The 23,238-nt window shown below is 38.6% G+C and overlaps 1 protein-coding gene across 1 annotated transcript in view; it reads right to left on the reverse strand.

Annotated features, from left to right (window-relative positions):
* Positions 1-23,238, reverse strand: part of LOC121860580 (F-actin-uncapping protein LRRC16A-like) — a 185,545-nt gene that overhangs the window by 18,715 nt on the left and 143,592 nt on the right. The window contains 13 exon segments of the mRNA XM_042357746.1: positions 669-849; positions 1,207-1,349; positions 1,484-1,599; positions 1,825-2,055; positions 3,257-3,482; positions 3,813-3,896; positions 6,249-6,497; positions 6,906-6,975; positions 8,913-8,933; positions 12,145-12,300; positions 14,928-15,083; positions 16,635-16,742; positions 17,233-17,349. Coding sequence (XP_042213680.1) covers positions 669-849; positions 1,207-1,349; positions 1,484-1,599; positions 1,825-2,055; positions 3,257-3,482; positions 3,813-3,896; positions 6,249-6,497; positions 6,906-6,975; positions 8,913-8,933; positions 12,145-12,300; positions 14,928-15,083; positions 16,635-16,742; positions 17,233-17,349 — 1,858 coding nt within the window.

Consider the following 23,238-nt stretch of genomic DNA (forward strand, 5'->3'; position numbering starts at 1 on the left):
GAATTCAAGCTGAAAAATTTATGAAATAATAAATCAATGGTAATTACTGTACTGGTCAGCACAGAGCAATAGTAATGGTATCTATAAACTGAATTTAATATATCATATACTGTACTGTAGTATATATGAAGTGCCACAAGCAGAATACTGGACTGTATATATTTAGCAACATGTACACATCACAAACTGTACATGATTTATTTACATATAAGACTCAAGCCTACATCTAGTCATACAGTACTAAATCAATTTCACCTTTATCAACAAACCAACTACAATAATGTAAATGCAGTTTTATATTAAATATTATTCTTTTGCTTATAAAATGCTACAAACAATATAAATGAACTTCCTCCATATCTAAGGTTGTGATAACTTAAGAGTGAGCTAGTCCCACTCCTCTCAACTGTGACATTCCAACTCTAAATAGTGCATCTCACAAGCATTGATTCAAGCAATTCAGCCAAACAAAGCAAACTATATTATCATAGCATGTGCAGAACTTCTACGACATATGCAGAACAATCATCACTGACTACGGCCTTTAGATTCGTGGAGCAGTCACTTTCCCTACACAGGATAGACAAGGAAACGTGACTCACCCACCCAAATCAAGAAGGTTAAACACAGTGATGAAAGCAAACACAACACTGGTACAAACTGCCTACCTGTTGTGTCAATACAAGAGTCCCTGTTACAATTTGGAGATCTGTTCCCACCAGAGCCCCGAGGGAAGCCGTTGGTGGGGGACTTGAGGCTGTCGGCCAGGCCAGTTGACCTTAGCCTGACCCCAGCTAGGAGGCTGCTTGAGGGGTTCTCTTTCTTTTCATCCCTGTCTCTGTCTTCTTCCTGTTGGTGTAAACACTTGTACATCAGTGTATGTGTATGTCAGTACCTCCTCTTCCTCTTCATATAAACATCTGTACATCAACACCAACTCACTTCACAGTAAAACAGTCTTAGCTAATGAAAGAGGTAACTGACTATAGAGTGCTGTATCTGACTGACCTCTGGTAACTTCCTACAATTCTGATGATTTAATCTGACAATAATAATGATGAGACTTCTCTGTTTATCAGTATTGTATTCCAAGACTGACAGCAACAAACACCATACAAGTCCGTTATGGTAATTCACAATATAATGAGGTTCTCAGTAACTACACCACTGAACAATACAAACAACTAGAGACAGTGGTCATCCAACCTTGGGTAAGAATGATGTTCGTTTTTCTTGCATCATCTTCATCTCAGCCAAGATGTTGCCACCAATGCCCATCTTGGGTAACCCTGCCATCTTTGATCTGGGAGGAGAGTCTTCCTTTCCATCTTCCTCACTTCGGCTCTTATCTTCACATGAGATAGAAAATGTTTTATATGGCATAATCCTTAAAGCGAGACATATAAATATAAAGGTTGTGGAAACAATGTTCAATATGCTGTATAAAACGAACAGTGTATAGTAAATAAACCTTCTGACTGACCCTCGATAGAACTGATGTTAGATGAAGTTGAGGCCTTCCTGGCGGTCATGTCAGGTGACCTCTTCAACACACCTTCACTGGCCAACTTCCCAATCAGACTGGTAACACTGCGACTGCTGTTTGTTGAGACAAAAATAAACATAAACAACAGTACAGTATCTTAATAATCTAATGAAAGGATACAATTTTATCTTTACATTCAAGTTTAGCTGGATTATAAATATTTAATTTTCTTAAGAATGTACAACATTTTTAAAAACAGTAAAAATTCCCCATAAAATAAAATTAAAAAAATTCAGATTCCCATAAAATTTAACACTGAACAATTTCACCAAATTTACCTCTTTTCCTCCATACTCTGTTCTTCTTCCTCCTCCTCATCTTCTTCTTCTGTATCTCGGGACTTGGTGCGTGGTCTGGGAGAGTCGCGCGTCACGTCAGACTCCGAGCGAGCTAAGGAGTCGGAGCGGGTGAGTGACTCGATACTTCCTCTCTCACTTCCTGTTCTCGCTCCACCAGTGTGCGGAGAACTTTCCACCGAGGAAGTTGATCCGTACTTGAGCAGACGTGGGCTGTTCAGACAGAAACAAGGAATGGCTATACCGTATATACTCGTGTATAGTTCGAGTTTTTAAGACCAAATTTTTAGGCAAAAAATTGGGGGTCGTCCTATACATGCGTAATAGTTTTGTTAGGTTGAACCCGTGCATGATGGGAAGGGCGAGGAGCAACTTTTAGCTTCAGACATGAAAAATATCTACCATTTACTGCCAGTAAACAATGGAAACGTAAAATATGTACCAATTAGTAATGAAAAGTTGTGCAGTTCCTTCAGCAAATGAAGCTCACCAACTTACAATAGGCTAAATTACCTTACAACGTGCTTTCAGTAGTCTATGTTGAAGTTCTTAGCACAGGCTAACTTATCATATCTTATACGGTATCACAGTTCTCATTGATCTACAAAAAATACCGGTAATAAAAACCTTTTCGATATTTCACACTTAATATAATACCCAGTAATCTACTTCAACCTCCTATTGTTTACAACGACGCATGACGCACCACCAGCTGTTAGTGTATCAGCTAGACGGTACACGTGTTTTTCGAATCGTTTTCAGTTAAAAAACTGTTACATCACATCTATATTTTATCTTAACTGTGCCTGAATTAATATATTCTCGGAAATAAATAGTAGTTTTGCTGAAACGTGATATATTTTAGTGTAAAATAGGATAAAATACATGACGAAAACAAAAGATTTTACCTAACCTTCCGATGTTCAAGAGAAGTTGCTCATCTGACTTTCTGCCTCATTTACACATAATTGCAGGGTCTCAATTGTTTCTCTTACTATTGACAACACAACAAACCTGTACTGTACATATATTGTTTCTCACTCTTGATTTTTTTTCATTTTTGTATTTCTTTATTGTTCATCATCATCATTATTATTATTATCATCATCATTATTATCATCATCATCATGATTATTATTATTATTATTATTATTATTATTATTATTATTATTATTATTATCAGTGTCATTATTATTATTGTTATTATTTAATTTTAATTTTGTTATTAAAAATTTTATTTACTATGAACTAATTATTATTATTATTATTATTATTATTATTACTGTATTAATATTAATATTATTATTACATTTTCGCACCAATGTGGGTCAGTGACCTGTGCCCGGGTGGGATAATCCCCGTAAAAAAAAAAAGCAAAAAATAATAAGTAGAGGTAGTGTAGTAGAGAACAAACCTGTTCTCTGAGTCAGGAGAGATGAGAGGTGTTGTGGGTGTAGAAGATCCGGGCCTGAAGAATGTGTCAACACCTTCAGATATGTCGTGGTCTTCTTCGACTAGATCTGCACGGCCCATGGGTCGCGTTGGAGCACGAGTCTTCACTCTTCGTGGTCGGGCCTTACCCAGGTGCTGAAGTTGGCCGCAGCTGCTCGGCAACTCGGAGACACTGTCTAATGACTCGGCTGTAAAGGCACCGTCAAAAATATTAGGTTTTTTCTTTATTAATTGAACTTTATTATTTAAGTTCTTCAATCTTCTCGATTTCTTCATGATAGAATATAACTGATGTCTTAGAAAACACACCTCAACACTTCATACCATAAAGTTAACATTAATTCGTCCTTATTTTTCAAGAAGCAGTAAATAATACTCCATAATGGCACTAAATTACTTTGATAAGCACTGAAGCCTTTACAAATTACACAAGATAAAGATGTGGTGATGAAAGAAAGTAATCAAATGTGTGACATAATCAAGATATACAGCAAATAACAGAAGGTATATAATCATACCCATCTCCTTGTGAGAACCAGACATAGACTGCGTGGCAGTAATGGACTCACTCTTGTCTACGTCAATCCAGCCAATTAGATCTCCTGAAAACATACTATACATGCATCATCAACCCAACAACACACTACACTACTGAGAGCACACCAACCACCCCTCCCCAACCTCTAGAAAAATAAATAATTTAAGTCATGCACATCAAGCCATCACCGTCTTACCACTACTCTGAAAAAGACTTCCTTCTCTGACTCACCCAAAATAAAACAAACTAAAAGATCTAAAATTACACAACCACAACTCAAGGCTGCTGTACATATATAAACAATTCTCACTAAAATACCTAGACATGGAAACTTTTTTTGGGTGGTAGGGGAAGCAGTCAAAAAAGGAAGTCTTGCTCAACTCTACAACACCATAAGCAAGAGCAAACTCAAAAATGTCGGTCAATTGGTCATCTTTACTAGAGGTCCAACTTGTTAACACATCAATGACCTGTTTATAAAGTCATTGCTACGAAAGGTTTAAAAATATTTCAGTTACTCAGCCCGGTGATAATGTGAATACTGTACGACAAGACACTTTTACAGCCTATAATACTGAATAACTAAAGCAGCTGCTCATTTCATTTAAAGCAATATAGTTGAGAAGAAATATATTAGACAAAAGGAACCACTCAATAATATAATGAATCTCCCACGAGTCACAACACAAAAGTACAGGATCAACTACAAACCCAAGCTCCCCCGTAACATAATATACTGGTACGGTAGAACGTCATCTATTCACCACAGTATACTGATTAACCCCCGTTTTTAAAATACAATACTGTTAATTTTTTTTCTGGCACATCTACCAAGACTCACCTCATCTGAGAACAACATGAATGTATACAACGGTATAAACTGTACAGTAATTTGTATATTTTCTACGTATATATTTACAGTAATGGTATACAGCTGCTCCTCGACTTACGACGGGGTTAGGGACCCAAATCCAGGTCGTAAGCCGAAAATGCTTAAATAATACATAGAAAATCTAAAATGGGTGTCTCTTTTTCTTTTCAGCACCAAAAAACTCTCACTTTTAAGCATGCCAGCCATATTAAAGTGAATTACAAACAAAAATTTTGTCAGTACACAGTGCAATCACTCACGTTGAGAACTCAAAAATACGTAATTTGACAAAATTTTGGTACGACTGAGGCGGTCGTATGTCTGGGTGGTCAAAGGTCGAGTATGTCATAAGCCGAGGAGTAGCTGTACTTTGTATTTTCTAAGTCTAACCCAACACAACCCACCCTGACCTATCTTAAACTGACCCACCCTCACCTGACCAAGCCCATCCTAACCCACCCAGGCATATTGAAAGATGAGACAGATGAGTTGAGAAAAGAAGTACAGGTATATACAGTAATACAGACGACACACAATACTGTACATCTGTAGAAATCTTGATTTCTGATCATTTGATCCCAAAACTGACAAACGTTTGGTGAAGGAAAGACTTGTTGGTCTATTCATTTCCTCAGGCCCTTTCCTGCACAGCAGCTGGGAACAAACACAAACACAAACACAAACACACACACACACACACACACACACACACCAATGCACATATGCACGTACACACTCGAGCACACCACATACTTGCATCCCCTCCCCCCCATGTATCTACAGTCTCGTTCAAGATTTTTCGAACACTGCTGAAGACAGCTGGCAACTCAAGGCCGTTTGTTTACTATAGTACGTCGTAAGAATTATGAATAAATGTAAAAGTGATCCGTTACTTAGTTCCCTGTTGCTTAATTTACTGGTTGGGCTTTGTTGTTTTGTATTATATAATATTATGTATTATAGTAAACAAACAGCTTGAGTTGCCAACTGTCTCCAGCAGTGTTTGAAGAATCTTGAACAAACACACTCACACACACACACACACACACACACACACACACACACACACACGCACGCACGCACGCACAAAAATTGTGAGGTCAGAGAAGAAGTATAAGACAATGACAGTGCTTGTATGAGATCAAGTCTGGGATCGTACCATGATTACTTCCTGGAGAAAATTATGTACAAAAAACAAACCCTGAATGTGTCTTGTGTTTTCTCTCTTTCTGTTAGTAAGACACAAGGTTGTCAAACCATCCAGGATAAAACCAAGGCAAAAGTCTGTAATCCGAAGTCAAGTTTTGGAATTTAACCCTTAAATGGCAGCCATCATCTATGGGTGTTTCACATTCCTTGCATTCCATTTTTGTGCATATGATGGTCGTGTGGGGGTGATGAGGGCTTTTTAGCTGCCAATTAAGGGTTAATATCTAATATCCATCAAACAAAACCCCACAAATCAAACTAACAATATATACAGTACAGTGTCTCTCCAATTTAAAGTTTATTTACATTTCTCATTCTGAGGAAGGCAGAACCTACCCTCCGCTGTAAGGTAGTTCTGCTGCACATCCTGAGACGTCCTACAGAACACTTGTGGTGACGAGCGAGGGATAGGCAAGATTACGTCCACGTCCTTAATCCACCACTCACTCTCCTCCATCTCAAGGCTCTCCGAAGATAGTTCCATGATATCTATACTATCACAACTAACCCCCTCTCTTAGTAAATTCTCAGCACTATGACGATTGACCAAAGCTTGTTTTAAGGCAGCTTGAGCTTCTGCATAATCTGGAAGGACATGAGCAGTGGAGACTAAGACATGCAGGTTAACACACAATCAAGTTAGGCTCATGCTACTGTACCATCAACAAGCTCTGATGAACAACACAGTAATAAAGGTTAAGAATTTAAAAAATCTAATTTATTTATTAAACTGCAAAAGAGGCATTATGATTAAAGTGAGGCATGCAGTAGTTAAGCAAGATCATGGCTGAGCACCATCATGCAGAGGCAATAGTAAGCACAAGTCATTGTCATTATGTTTTTAAATGCACTAAGAACTTTGTACTTTTAGAAAATATTAATTAGTAAAGCAGGACTTTATCAACGTGCTTAAACAACTAATAAAGGCAAGCCACAGGTACAGTAGTTATGAAGAGGTTATGCAAATTGGCAAGTTTCTCTAAGTCTCCTTACCGACAACGCTCTGAGGACGCAGCTTTCTGCCATGAAGACTCTTCCGTTTTGAGGCAAGTTGTGGGGTGGCCTGGAAAAGGTGATAATAAATATTAAGAAAAAAATAATAATAAAATATCACCAGTAAGTGAAGCACTGTTCATGCACTTTACTGCCAGTAACATTTGTTTTATTCATGACCAGCAAGTTCTTCAAAGATTAAATATAATGGTCTGAGACACAGTGGTTAAGACCAAAAGTTTATAACATGTAGTTCCCACACAGTACAGTACGTACAGTAAATAAGAATCAAATGTTGGAACAACCTGGATATACAGTTTATATTATCAACACAAACTCAAAGCTTAAAGAATGATGAAATATTTAAATATGAAAGTTTTATACAAGACAGTTTTAAATAAGACAGTCTTACACAAGATAGTTTTAAATAAGACAGTATTAAACAAGATAGTTTTAAATAAGACAGTCTTACACAAGATAGTTTTAAATAAGACAGTATTAAACAAGATAGTTTTAAATAAGACAGTCTTACACAAGATAGTTTTAAATAAGACAGTCTTACACAAGATAGTTTTAAACAAGACAGTCTTACACAAGATACTGTAGTTTTAAACAAGACAGTCTTACACAAGATACTGTAGTTTTAAACAAGACAGTCTTATACAAGATACTGTAGTTTTAAACAAGACAGTCTTACACAAGATACTGTAGTTTTAAACAAGACAGTCTTATACAAGATACTGTAGTTTTAAACAAGACAGTTTTATACAAGATACTGTAGTTTTAAACAAGACAGTCTTAGAAAGAAAGCTGCAAATGTATACAAAGCTGTGCTCTTCATGCAGATAAAGAGTGAACAGTTTATCAGATATCACCATGCAATTCTATTAGCTCAAGATAATAAATAATGCAGAAACTTGAAAGATCTTGTCATTTCTTGTAAGCTTTTTCCTGTTACCAAAATAGTGTATAAGAACAACAACACACACACACAGAAGCATTAAATGTGGTTATTGTACTCACTAGGCTCACAGCAGACAGCCAAGATAAGAACAGCATTATGATGTCTTTGTCAAGTAGCATATTCATTAAATGGCCTCTTGTCCATTCTCTTACCAACTAAACCCTCCGTCAGATACCAAACATTAGATGAATCAACTTATACTGACCATTATTCTATACTCTCTAAAATATGCCAGTAAAGGTGGCTCCTACGGGCTTCAATGGACCATTAGGGAGTGAGGATATAACACACTGTACTACACTAAGCCTTTGGTACAAAAGGCGGCAGCATGACCAGCACTGCACTCAACCACCTTCACTCCACTTCCACAAATGTAAATATAGGAACCCATTTCCAGCTGGGTGGATTAGGGGTAGCCCAGGATTGAACCATCGACCCTTAAAGCAAGATAAGAGCTGTATCCACTCAGCTACCGCACACACTATCTAAAACATATAATTCAGATATTGTTACACTGCTTCCCATCGTTAGAGGTGATGTGCAGGTGTTACAACATCAGCAGGTCTGAGCCAACATTCTCATAACTTCATCTGTTATATCACTTCCCTTCAGTAGACCTAAGACAACACATCACCTGTAGCTATGGGAGAGTCCCACTACATCATGATCATCACTTGGCCTCCATCTCTAGGTTGTGGCTTAGGTGAGACAGTCAGATAATTTCTGACACCTCTAATTCGAGGGAAAAATCTAACTTTTTATGAACTTAAGAGAATCACCGCTCCAGATGTTTACTGACTAGTTTTATGCCGGCCTAGACTAATACTATTATTATAACCTAACACTACTGCTTACTTCATAATCCACACCACCTCCATTTTCAACAGGAGTCTCCTACAAACTCACACTTAATTCAGCAAGATTAAATAATTCGTAAAAGAATGTAACGAGTTAGTAAGAAAAGCACCTACTAGATGGCAGCGTCAGGGTACAATAATGGGCACACAGCAAGCAAACCGAGGACAACACATGTATGTACTTACGAGGTTCAAATATTCCAATTTCTGTGAGTCAGCGGAGAAGAGAAAATGAGAGGGAAAGGTTAGGAATACCAAAACACCAGACAGGGACATAATGCCACAGGTGGGCGTCGGACATTCCATCACCGGAAAATTCGTTGCAGGTTTATTGAAAACTGTTTTATATTTATTAAATTTATATTATAATGTCTTTATTTTGGAGGCGATGAAGCTATGGTCAGGTTATGTTATGTTTAAATCTAACTGGTGACAAATTGTGAGGAGATGAAATGTCCTTGAATCAATGCAACACTACAGTATTGAACAGACAGATGTAAATAGTTTTTATCAGATCCTGTACTCTTCAACTGAATTCTGTGCTTGTGCTTATAACTCAGAATATTACAGTACTCTACTGTATCTGTGCTTTTAAGCCAAATCTATAAAGTACATGCAATTTCAGAATCATGTACTGTACTGCATTACTGTGCTTGCACTTTTTATCTTCTCTACGTCTATCCTTTTATCAATATCTCAGAATACAGGTAAGCACGCCACCTCCACCACCACAGCCACGACAACTCCTCACTCACTCCTCTAAAGGCACAACCAACTGATATTTCTCCTTAACACTACTGACCCTAACCTAACCAACTGATAATAATATTTCCCCTTAACACTACTGACCCTAATCCTATCCTAACCTAACCTAGTGCTAACCAAATATAATATAACTTAACATACCTATGACATAATCTAACCTAACCCCCCCTACACCCACCCAGAGTGTTTAATCATCGTGTAAAATAAGCCACGGGACCTAATTTTCCAATGATCCAAATTGTTTCTAATATGTTAATCAAATTTCTAAATCTATCTTTTTAACATAATAGAGTTGATCATATAAAGTAGTTAATAAGAGCCATGAATGAAATCCCTAAGATGATAATGAAAGCAAATGTATTGAACTTAACCAAACATTATGCAGATCACATGAAGAATCTCCACCCTAACTATTTCACCCAAAGATTAACCAACCTAATGTTATTTTGGGGGAAGATATGGGGGGGGGGGGGATTAAGATAGGTTAGACTGGGTTAGGTTAGCATTCAGGTGGTTTAATCTTTGTTGCAAATAAGCTGGGGTGGAGATTCTTCAGGTGGTCCAATTATTCACTACCGTATTCATAAACTTGGAAATAAAAATGAATTCAAATGAGCAAAATACCCTAGTCATGCATCAACAATTCAAAACACAAAGCTCCACGATACTGAAACAAAAGGAAAATTAACTAGCAGCGTTCATTCCTCATTCACCACATTTCAGCACAGATTAATCTTGTTATTCATATTTATAAATTACTTTACTTCTTGTGACATCAGCAGATCTACAAGCACTCATGTCATCAGGTCACATAGACAGGTACAGTCGACATTCCATATTATCAAGTGTAAACATTTCTCACTGACATAAATTTGACAAGATTTCAACTAAGCTTATGACTCACTTGATGTGTACTGTGAGTGAGTGAGTGAGTCAGTTAGTTAAGGGTATATAAGACAGCTTCCGGTGAAAACAAGGTAGGTGAGAAAGTGGGTCGAGATGTGTCTATTATGACTTTATACAATAGTTAGTTCAAGATTGGAAAACTTTAATGGAGTCATTTTCTCTCTATCTCTTTCTTTCTCATTCTCTCTCTCATACTCACTCTCATTTTCTCTCTTTTTCTTTCTCTCTCATTCTCTCTCTTTCTCATACTCTATATATCTCATGTCATTTTCTCTATTCTTTCCTTCTCCTCTCTCATACTCACTCTCATTTTCTCTCTATCTCTTTCCTTCTCATTCTCTCTCTCTCTTTTTCTCATTCTCTCTTTCATTTCTCATCCAGAGCTCATCAAATACAACTATGCCAACGAGGAGGATTTCTAACTGTCGTCTCAGCCATTTTTTCTTAACCATCTTCTAGAACTGCCATGTGCCTGTCTCTTCTACAATATCCCCTCTCCTGTCTCTGAGGCTTCTGGAACTCCCTCATTCATCCCATACTGTACACATATTGTAACCCGAGATAAGATAAGATGGATATATCAACAAAAGCTGGTTCATTCATAGTCCGGCTTACAACAGAAAATACAGTTGGGGTGAAAATACAGTTGGGGTGAAAATACAGTTGGGAGTGAGTACAGTACCTGACAAAACCCGACTACCCTGTGACATCTGAACAAAATCCACAACTTATCTCAGATGATGTTTACACTTGACATAAATTAACTCAAATGGAAATTATGTAAAATAATAAATACATAAAATTTAATAAGCATTATAATACACTATGAGAGAGACAAGGAGAAAAAACTAATGACTGGCTCTTGAGAATCTAAAATATACCAGAAGGCTATAGTCTATATCCTGTAAAAGCTACTTAAATACTATAACTCAAGCCAAAAATAATAATAAGGGTTTATCTAAATAATATATAGATGATGAACGTATTATTTCAAAAGGTGGGCGTCCAAGGTTGGTTTTTGAATTTAGAGTTTGAGGTGTGACTGACTTATCAATATGGAGTCTTCGTGATGTCATCCAGGTAATTTGTTCCAACGGTTGTAAAATACACTAATGAGGTACCCATAGGAAAAAGATGGCCTTATACACCTGCCAAGTACCTCTACTTATTTATACCATTTGTGACTCTTATTTTGTCTTTAATACCATCATGCTGTACAAAAAAGGTTTCATTTCAAGTTGGCAACATCCAAGTTAATTAATTTTCACATTTTACATCAAATTTTGAATGCAGTGTATCCCATTTTGTCTGCCTTGAAATATTAGTACAATCATGAATACACTACAGTATAATAATTTACCTGACACTAAATTATTTCCCAACTCATATTTACACTGAAAGACACTACAGTACCAAGTATCTCTCATTACTATACTGTACTGTGTCCTGGGTTCAATCCTCAGCACAGGACAGATGTAATAAGTGACTACCCTATGTGGCAAGTTTCCTCCTGTAATAATAATGGATAATAAAGGTCATATGACAACAAAGGACAGACCAATTGTTTGTTTGGATAGTAAACTGATAAAGAGGTGAAAGGTAAATAAATAAGTAAAAACACTCTAAAACGCTTCTAAAATCCAAACCTGGACGCCTGCACCAAATTTTAGTTCCAAAATCACAAAACATAAAACTCCCATATCTTCAAACTAACAACAACAGGCCCGGAGACAAAGGACGAACTTACCAAAGGCGACGGATCTGATTTCTGACTGGTTGTGTCGTCGCCCTGACTCACTGTGTCTGAACGTTCGCTGCGGGAGGATGACTCGCTGCTGCCTCGCTCACGGACGCCCATCTCTGTACCTGTTGAGGCTCTCTTGCGAGGGCCTTCACCAGATTGCTGTGAGAAGGGAATGGGGGCATAAGAGAGAGATAGATAGATGAATACTATACATAGACATAGATACTGGAGATAGATAAGAAATAAATAGATACTGCAGATAGAAATATAGATACCAAGTAGATATTGTAGGTAGATATTCATTCAGAAATATCATCCTAAACGTACACAGTGACCCAGTGTGTACGTAAACAACATACACATTGACCCAGTGTGTACGTAAACAATGAAAAAAGTTTATCGAAAGCAGCTTAACGTGGCCAATGGCGAATTCCTGGTCATTTCAGTTTTAAGCCTGGTGCCAGTAGGTCTCTTTAAAAAGCTTATTACTCAGCTTGTAGTGCATATAATTCAGCTTGAAGTGCCTACAATTAGTAAAAAAATCATATTTCTATTAAAAAGTTATAAATCAACTTATAATCTATAACGCTGCTAAAAAAAGCTTCTGATGCAGCTTTAAGTTTGAATTTAGCTATGATTCATGTGGCTGAGCTAATAATTCAATTAAAAAAGGCTTGGATTTCAGCATAATGAAAATAATTATAAATAGGGTCTTGAATCAAGCTTCCAGTGCTTATAATTTAGTGCCAATAATTAAATTTAAAGCCTAGAATTAAACTTGAAGTAACATTTCATTTCAAAATGTCTACATTTCAGCTTAAAATGTCTATAATTTAATCTTTAATTCACCTTTAAGCTCTAATTCACATTCCAGTGGCACAAAATTAAGCTTTCAGTGGTTTTAATTAAGCTTAAAGTTATGACTGAAATTAAGCTTCCAGTATTAACTATGATTAAGCTTCCAGTATTGACCATAATTAAACTTAAAGTAATGACTATAATTAAGCTTCCAGTAGTGATTATAATTAAGCTTAAAGTAATGACTATAATTAAACTTCCAGCTTTGATTATAATTAAGCTTAAAGTAATGACTATAATTATGCTTCCAGTTTTGCTTATAATTGAGCTTAAAGTAATGACTATAATTAAACTTAAAGTAATGACTATAATTAAGCTTCCAATATTGATTATAATTAAGCTTAAATTAATGACTATAATTAAGCCTAAAGTAATGACTATAATGAAACTTCCATTTTTTATTATAATTAAGCTTAAAGTAATAAGTATAAATAAGCTTAAAGTGATGACTATAATTAAGCTTCCAATATTGATTATAATTAAGCTTAAAGTAATGACTATAATTAAGATTCCAGTATTAATTATAATTAAGCTTTCAATAGTGGCTACAATTAAGCTTCTAGTGGCTATACTTAAGCTTCCAGATAGTAAATATACTTCAGCTTCCAGTAGTGGCTATAACCAAGCTTCTAGTGACTATAATTAAGCTTAATGTATTGGCTATAATTGGGCTTCCAGTGGCTATAACTCAGCCTAATGTAACAGCTATACTTAAGCTTCCAGTGGCCACAATTAAGCTTAAAATGGCATATAACAACTTACCAAATTTTGCTGCATGTAAGAACACATTCAAGAAAAATAAATTATTGATCACAAAATATAAAATTAACAATAACAAAATATTGACCATTGAAAATATATGGGAGATAATGGCCACTATGGGAAATAATGGCCACTATGGGAAATAATGGCCACTATGGGAAATAATGGCCACTATGGGAAATAATGGCCACTATGGGAAATAATGGCCACTATGGGAGATAATGGCCACTATGGGAAATAATGGCCACTATGAGAAATAATGGGAATAAATGGCAAATCATACAAAATATTTGGGAGACAGATGGCCAGTGATAAACTCAGACTATGTACAGTATTGTTAAAACACAACCAATCATCACAGACATATTCAATGGAGGAGTAACACAGGTATTGATGTTTTGTTAAATTCTTTATCTATTAACATGACTCATTGTTAATTAGCTGTTGTTGGACACCTTCAAGTCTACAACAACAACATACTGTATTTACAACTGAGGTTCTTGCGTCAGTATGACCTCGTTAAAACACTTTTACCGATGGGTGATTAAGTCTGGGTTCACAGCCATAGAGCTAGCTGATGCAGTTAAAAATATAAGTTATATGAAGGCACAAACGATCGTCTGCCAAACGCTACATCTGATCCAACTCTGAAATAGACAACAATATCTGTCTGTCATGAGGCGATTAAAATACTGTCTGTCTGTCATGAGGCGATGAAAATACTGTCTGTCTGTCATGAGGCGATTAAAATACTGTCTGTCTGTCATGAGGCGATGAAAATACTGTCTGTCTGTCATGAGGCGATTAAAATACTGTCTGTCTGTCATGAGGCAATTAAAATACTGTCTGTCTGTCATGAGGCAATTAAAATACTGTCTGTCTGTCATGAGGCAATTAAAATACTGTTTGTTTATAAATTCTCTAACCCATTTTAAATCTGTTATAACCTCAAATATATTATACAAGAGACAGTGCAAATGTGAAATGCCTGACTATAGAAGAAAAAATTTGTCATATCTAATAAATCTGGTTTGTTCTATTTATAATATTTTTCACACAATTTAGTATTTAGTTAAGAAATGGGCCAGATGATTTATGAACACCCTGTACTGTAGAGGGTTGTGTGTGGGGTGCCTGTCAACACACTGTACGAACACAACACTCACCAAGTTTTTACAAGTCTTGGATAGTGACTCTACAACTTCATCAATGACACGGTCGGACACGGTTGACGCGATGGCCAGGTTGACTTCGTTGACCTTGTTCAAGATGACCGACCCTGCTTGTTCCACGATGGCTGATTCCACGAGATCGTACGAAAGCTGGAGAACGACAACGACATTAGTTTATGGACGGGAGATCCTAGTGTACCCAAAATATTCCCTTGGATGTTCATTATAAGAGGTGAGATTGACAGGTTTAGGACACTAGTAGAATGTGAGTGATGTACAGTCCCCTTCACTAGTGGGTTTACAGGGGCTCGTCAGGTTTTGTGCAGTGTGGCAGCCCTGTGTCTGTTTACATTCGACAGAAGGAAACTCACAATAGTAAACATACTACTTCGAAAGTAAAACAACATTAAAACAAATATCTCAATGTAATGATTTGTGGAATGCTTATATGACGAAACCCTGCAAACACACTAGTGAAGAGGACTATACATGTGGTGTCCCTCCTCAACTCCAACTAAAGGTAATTCCCATAATAATCAACTAAATATCTCCATAAGGCTCCCTACACAACAAAACACTCACCATACAACAGATGTCCTGACTCATAAATACATTGAGAAAGGTCTTGATAACACAAAGTGGACATATGATACACAGGCCACACTTATAGACAGACATGAGTAAAACAGCATACCTCAACTAATCATCATGGGATACTAAAAATCGTTACTGAATATACATACTACACTGTGCCATTGTTTTCAGATTATCACAAAGATCACTTCAAGATTACTGCTTCATGAAGGAGAGTTTGAATCACCAACACTATCATAATACAACAATGGAAACACACACACACGCACACACATTAGCTAAACAACCAAAAAAAAAAATAAATAAAATAAAAAATATATAAAACAGATCCCGTATGAACACTTAATACCAGAGTTCAATACAGCAAATGACAAATTCCCTAAACAGCAAATGCAAGAGTTTAACCTGTCAACCTTCTGCATGGATGTACATATTTCACCACCCAACAAAAAACAGCTACGTACATGTATCAGAGACAAGACCACGACAATAAATGCTACTCGGGGGTCATCTAAAGTCTGGCTTAGGACAAAAAAAAAAAAAATAGAGAAAAAAATAATTATTCTGTAAATGTCAAGATCAAGAAGATACTTAACTGGTTATTGAAAGATTTAGAAACACACCCATAATTAGGTTTGGGCTGGAGGTTGGGTTGGGTGAGTGGGGTGGGTGGGGTGAGGGTTGAGTGGGGTTGGGGTGGGGTGGAGGCTAATGGGTTAGTGGCGGGGTTGGGGTTAATGGGTTGCTGTTGGGTAGGGTGGGTGAACTTGTGATGGACAGGTAAAATGAAGGGAGTTTTGGACCTGTTCCATGACCATAGACACATGTAATAATGGAATATTTGGGAATGGGAGAGAATACGAGGAAGAGGAGGACAACAGAGGAGGAGGAAGAACAGGAGTAGGAGAAAGAGAAGTGTGGAGAGAAGACTAAGGAAGGAAGAAGGAATAGCAAGAAGAAGGGGAAGATTAATGTGTGAGGACACACACACACACACACACACCCACACACACACACACACACACACACACACACACACACACACACACACACACACACACACACACACACACACACACACACACACAGACACACCCACACACACACCTGTGACTTGGCGAGGCAGGCGGCCCTCACATCGTTCACCACCTTCTCTTCACTCAGCACGTTGGGACACTTATCCTGGGCTGACCGAACCATACTCTCGACTGTATCCTGTGGACGTGGTAAATAAATCAATAAATAAAACAGCATTATTCCCTTGCACTGTACCTGTAATAGATCTTGATACAGTACAGTACATAATCAACAATTACCATTTTAAAACACAATTAGACTTGGTTAATTTAAAACAAAAAATTATCCAATATATCAATAATTTCAAAACTAACCACAATTTTCATTTAGGTTTGTCAATAAAAAAAACTAGTTAGCTAATTATAACATCAGGACTAACAACGATCATTTGAATTGTTCCAGGGTATCTTATTGATAATTAGGTCTTAACTAACTGAGGGGAGGGGAGGGGAGTGAGGGGAGTGAGGGGAGTGAGGGGAGTGGTTGAGGGAGGGAGGGGAGTGGTTGAGGGAGGTAGGGGGAGTGAGGGGAGTGGTTGAGGGAGGTAGGGGGAGTGAGGGGAGTGATTGAGAGAGGTAGGGGGAGTGGTTGAGGGAGGTAGGGGTAGAGGGGAGGGAGAGTGACTGACCTGGAGGTAGTTGGTGATGACAGTGTGTAGGTCAGTAGAGAGTTGGTGGAGTTTCGTCTCTATGGGGTTACCCGCCTCGTCCCGCCGCAACACCACATCATGTAGGTGAGTGATCAGCTGTTGGGAGAGACAAAAACAATGAAACCAATTAATAAAAAACAACAACTTATTATCTGTGTCCTTCTTACAATAATAAAACTCCACACTTATCATCATTATCCTACTTACAATATATTAACTATTATTTATCTTTACTGTCCCTCCTACTTATATTAATGATCTCTGCACTTATCCACACTTGCCTACTTACAAAAACAAACTATTTTAAATCACAATTCAAATAAAACAACAAACAAACAAATAAATAAATTAATAAAGAAAATACCATATCAAATCAATGGTAATAATACTCTTGACACAACAGTACACGATGATACGAGTAATTACAACTTGATATTTTTACACCTGGTACACGTTAATTACTGTAGTCACGAGGAGGGAGATAGAGCTTAAACCAAGAGAGAGAGACACGGCACATTCATGCTTCCACCCGAGATCCCCCTTTCACTAATTGCTGTTCGACACCACAACCGCATCCAGCCCATACGAGCAGGAACTGATCGCTATAAGAACAGCCCAGTCCCAACCATTGTAAAAATTATCAACAACTCGTAATCAACCAGTGTGTTCACTCCCAGTCAATCTTACCTTTTTGTACTGTCACTATGTTGAAATGCCCTGTAGTATGACCTTCTCCCCACCTAGTTATTATATATCATATTTGTATCACTTATGTTACTTGTATATTATTTGTCAATCAAGAGAGCCATTCCCCAATTATGTAACTGTATATTTTCATCCTTCAGGCTGCTATGCTCTTTCAATAACCTTTAATTATTATTATTACTATTACACGACACACACGTTTAGTATAACTTAATATAACAAAGCCAATCTACCTCCTACATTATACAAACTCAATTATTCTTTCAGGAAACAATTAAATTACAAAAAAGTCGTCTTTCTTGCATTGTTTATCATCCCAGGGACTGACGACGCCACGGCCTCAACCGGATGATAAAAGTCACCACCTTTCCTGTGTGGTAATATTCATAACCCGTGTTGCATTGTGTCATTCTTCTTGTGAGGTGATAAATGTAATCCTGTTGATATCATGGAAGCTTGTTGTATGTTTTAAAGTTTGTTGTATTGTTAAAGCTTGTTATATTTTTTAAAGCTTGTAGTTTTTTAAAGTTCGCTGTATTTTTAAGCTTGTTGAATTCCATAAAGTTTACTAAACTTGCTGGTTGTATTGTGTAAGTACTACAGTATTGTTGTTTCAGAAAATTACTAAATTCATGAAACTTTTGTATTTTATAACGAGTGCAATACTACATTAGCTTGCACCACTACAACAGCTTGCACCACTACATCAGCTTGTACCACCACATAAGCTTGCACCCCTACATAAGCGTGTACCACTACGTAAGCTTGCAACACTACATAAGCTTGCAACACTACAAGCTTGCGCCACTACATCAGCTTGTACCACTACATAAACTTGCACCACTACATAAGCTTGCAGCACTCTATAAGCTTATTGCATGTTACACAGCTTTTTGACTGATTATAAATGTTGTTGCATGATACAGGTGAACCCAGGCCAGGGTCACTGTGCAAGGTCAACACTGCAGCACACCGGCCAACACCCCTCCTTATCTCTCTCTCTCGGTACTGTTATAGCCACTGGTCGTGTCCCCGCCTACTACTACAACTGAACTTGGAGACACACACACACTAATGAAACCAGATAAATAGATGTACATTGTACTATCTTTTTCTAGGTGCTGCCTGTACTCCAAGCGAACCTAACCTACCTTGGTCGAACCTAACCTAACCTAAATTAGCTTGACCTGACCTAACCGTAACCTAGCCTAAGTTGAACTGATCTGACCTAACCATAACCTACCATGACCTAACTTAACCTAACCTAACCATAACCTAACCTAACCATCAGCACTCATCATATCCAAGGCCTTTCATCTCTATACTTTGGATCACACAACCACGTTCACCACACACACACACACACACACACACACACACACACCTATTGGTTTACCTTTATTATCAACATTATTCACTAATTAAACCACATAGTACCTCATAGCACTTGTAGTAGTAGTAGTATTGTTGTAGCAGTAGTGGTAGTACACCTTGTAGTAGTAAACAGCACACTTTACAGTAGCACACCTTATATAATAGCACAGTTTATAATAGCACACCTTTCCCCATCCCCACACAACACCACACTACTAACACGAGTCACCACACACCACCACAACACCACACTACTAACACGAGTCACCACCACACAACACTACCCTCAACACTGATGCCACCACCACCACCAGACCACCACTCACCATCTTACTAAATACCAAATGTCTCTTCCACACTCTGCATTACGAGTCAAGGTCAAGCACACCCTCCCACCCTCCCTCCCTCCGTTATGCCGTAATGTAATCTCGATACGCCCTTTACTTCTCTCTTAATCCAAATGACCTTAATAATCTGCAACCCCCCTCCCCCCAGCTTATCTTATTTGATGATTAACCTAATCTAACCATAACCATAACCTAACACTATTTGGTTGGGTTGGTTTAGTTAATCTTCAGGTGAAATAAACTGGGGTGCATATTCTTCAGGTGATCATTTTTTATTCTCTTCATCAACTGGCTCATGCGGGACAGGTGTGAGGAGACGGGGAGGTGAGAGAAGAAGGGGGTAAGAGGAGGAGGAGGGACAGATGTGAGGAGGACAAGGGGTGGGGTAGGTGAGAGGAGGAGGGGGTGAGAGGAGGAGGAGGGACAGGTGTGGAGAGACGAGGGGGTGGGGAGGAGAGGAGGAGGGGTGAGAGGAGGAGGGGGGTGGAGGAGAGGAGGGGGTGGAGAGGAGGGACAGGTGTGGAGGAGACGAGGGGGGTGGGGTAGGTGAGAGAAGGAGGGTGAGAGGAGGAGGAGGAGGGACAGGTGAGAGAAGGAGGGGGGGGAGGAGGAGGGACAGGTGTGAGGAGACGGGGGGAGGTGAGAAGAAGGGGGTAAGAGGAGTGAGGGGGAGAGGAGGAGGAAGGGGTGAGAGGAGGAGGAGGGACAGGTGAGAGAAGGAGGGGGGAGTTAGTGGTCTCGTGTGTGTTCCTGTCAGGTGTGTTTATACGTGTTAGCAGAAACTAGCCTTGTGGATGAGGCGTAGTGAGGGAGGGGTGGGGGAGGAGGTGGAGATGTGGGAGGAGGGGGTGGAGATGTGGAGGGATGAGATGGAGGAGGGGGTGAGATGTGGAGGGAGGGGGTGGAGCGAGAGGGAGGGACAGGAAGGGTGTGGAGGGAGAGGGAGGGTGTGGAGGGGGTGTGGAAGGAAGGGGTGTGGAGGGAGAGGGAGGGTGTGGAGGGAAGGGGTGTGGAGCGAGAGGGAGGAGAGGGGAGATATGGAGGGAAGGGGTAAGCAGGAGAGGGGTGTAAATACGCATCTTAAAATTTACCACAAAAAAAGTAAATATTTATGACGATTGATTTTTCTAGATGATAATGATGACAGATTATGATGGTGATAATAATGATGACGATAATGACGATGATGATGATAAACCTAAAAACGTCACTAATGAGTCAATAGTAAACTTACATCAGTGAACAAAGGAAATGTGTGGTGGTAGTGAGGACACTCCACCTACTGTACTGTACCTCAGCGTGTGACCTAACCCCCTGCACCACAGACTGACCTGACACGTGTTAGGCCCCACCCAGCGAGGATGACCTGACCTAACCTATATTAAAGTGACCTAACATAACCTAACACAACCAAACCAAAACTATAGTGACCTGACCTAGCCTAAACTAAATTGACCTAACCTGTATTAAAGGGACCTGACCTAACATAACATAACCAAGTGACCTGACCTAACCTGATCTCGACCTAACACGACGTAAAGGAACTACAAACAATACTATTAGATCATATAAGGTTAAGTTAGGTTAGGTTAGGTTTTTGTCTAAGCCACAGGTATTAAATATTCGACCATAGAACAAAACTCGTAATAAATAAAACTCATATTTATTATTTATTTTTTTTATTTTTTTTTTGCGATACAGGCTTGGCAAACACAAGTAACTCTACCATTTGTGCGTCAAACCACTAAGAAACCTTGCAATAGTTTTCTGAGGTCAATTGGTGTAAGCTTGCCTCAAAATTACAACACAATGAGGCATCTTATGTTTGTGTCTCAACTCCGCCTCTAAATTCAACTCCGCAGGTCGTGATTGGTTCAGTAATTGGACCTAATGTGAGTCGCTGGCGAAAACATCGACTCACACAGCCAAGATGAACCAAAAGCGGAAAATAACTCGGAAATCGCGGCCTTCAGACAGAGAAAAATTTTCATCAATAACAAGCTTCTCTCCCACACGTGAGCAAGAGGTCGAGTGTTGAGTACAGTATGGGAATCCTGGCATTGAGGTAAGAACATAAGAATGGAGGAAACTGCAGCGGGTCTATTGGCCCATACTGGGCAGTCCCATTTACACCCAACCCCTATTGCTCATATAAGCATCCAACCTATGTTTGAAGCTATTCAGCGTATTCGAGTTAATGATTATATTTGGTAACTCGTTCCATTCATCCACTACTCTGTTACCAAGCCAGTGTTTACCTATTTCGCGCCTAAATCTAAATTTGTCTAATTTAAAGCCATTGTTACGAGTTCGCTCCTGGTTGGATAGTTTGAGTGCCTTTGTAATGTCCCCTTTGTTTAGTTCCGACTTCCATATATACACCTCTATCAGGTCGCCCCTCGCTCTACGTCTCTCGAGGAAGTGCAAATTAAGATGCTTTAACCTGTCTCTGTACTCAAGGTTCCTAATGCCCGGGATTAGTCTTGTCATTCTCCTCTGAATTCTTTCCAAGGATTCTATATCCATTCTGTAATACGGTGACCAGAACTGAACTGCGTAATCCAGGTGAGGTCTCACAAGAGCAAGATACAGTTTTAGGATGACCTCGCTAGTCTTGTGACTAACACTCCTTTGTATGAACCCAAGTACTTTATTAGCCTTGTTACGAGCAAAAACACATTGTTTACTTGGCTTAAGATTCATACTTATCATTACTCCTAAATCTCTCTCGCAGTCGGATTTCACAATGGCATCGTTGTTCATCTGGTATCTGGTTTCCCTGTTTACATCTCCTATACTGAGTATTTTACATTTGTCGACATTGAATTTCATCTGCCATTTTTCAGACCATTCGAAAAATTTGTTTAGTATCTTCCTGTAGTTTTGCGGAGTCCTCGTCAGATTTAATTACACGTCCTATTTTAGTGCCATCAGCAAATTTACTTATGTTGCTGTCTATGCCGATATCTATGTCGTTTATGTATATAATAAATAATAATGGTCCAAGTACTGAGCCTTGGGGAACTCCACTAGTGACGTTGCTCTAATGGGACTTAGTGCCGTTAATGCTCACTCGCTGTTTCCTGTCCTGTAACCACGCCCTAATCCATTTTAGAATATTACCGTTAATGCCATGTGCTTCTACCTTTCTTATTAGTCTTTCGTGGGGGACTCTGTCGAAGGCTTTGCTAAAGTCGAGATATAACACATCATAATTGTGCCCCTTGTCCACCGATTCGAAAACTGATGAAGCGGGTATGCGATAAATCTACGCTCGTCCACACAAATTAAACTGATGAGTTGTTTTGCTTTCTGGGGGGAATTTTGACCCACATGATTTGACGATATTAAAAAAAAAATTATATACATATATATATACACACACACACACACACACATCTGGTGGAGAGACACGTTATTGACTTATTATGTATTGCCCAGCCCAGGTTGGGTTAGGTTAACTGCACCGTCGCCACAGATAGAAAGTCTACAAGTACTTCACCCCCCACACTGCAGGAAATGCCTCGCGCCATTTCGAAGAAGAAGCTTTTAGTGGCCA

This window comes from Homarus americanus, unplaced genomic scaffold (assembly GCF_018991925.1).
Source record: "Homarus americanus isolate GMGI-L3 unplaced genomic scaffold, GMGI_Hamer_2.0 scaffold11150, whole genome shotgun sequence".
NCBI classification, from domain to species: Eukaryota; Metazoa; Arthropoda; class Malacostraca; order Decapoda; family Nephropidae; genus Homarus; species Homarus americanus.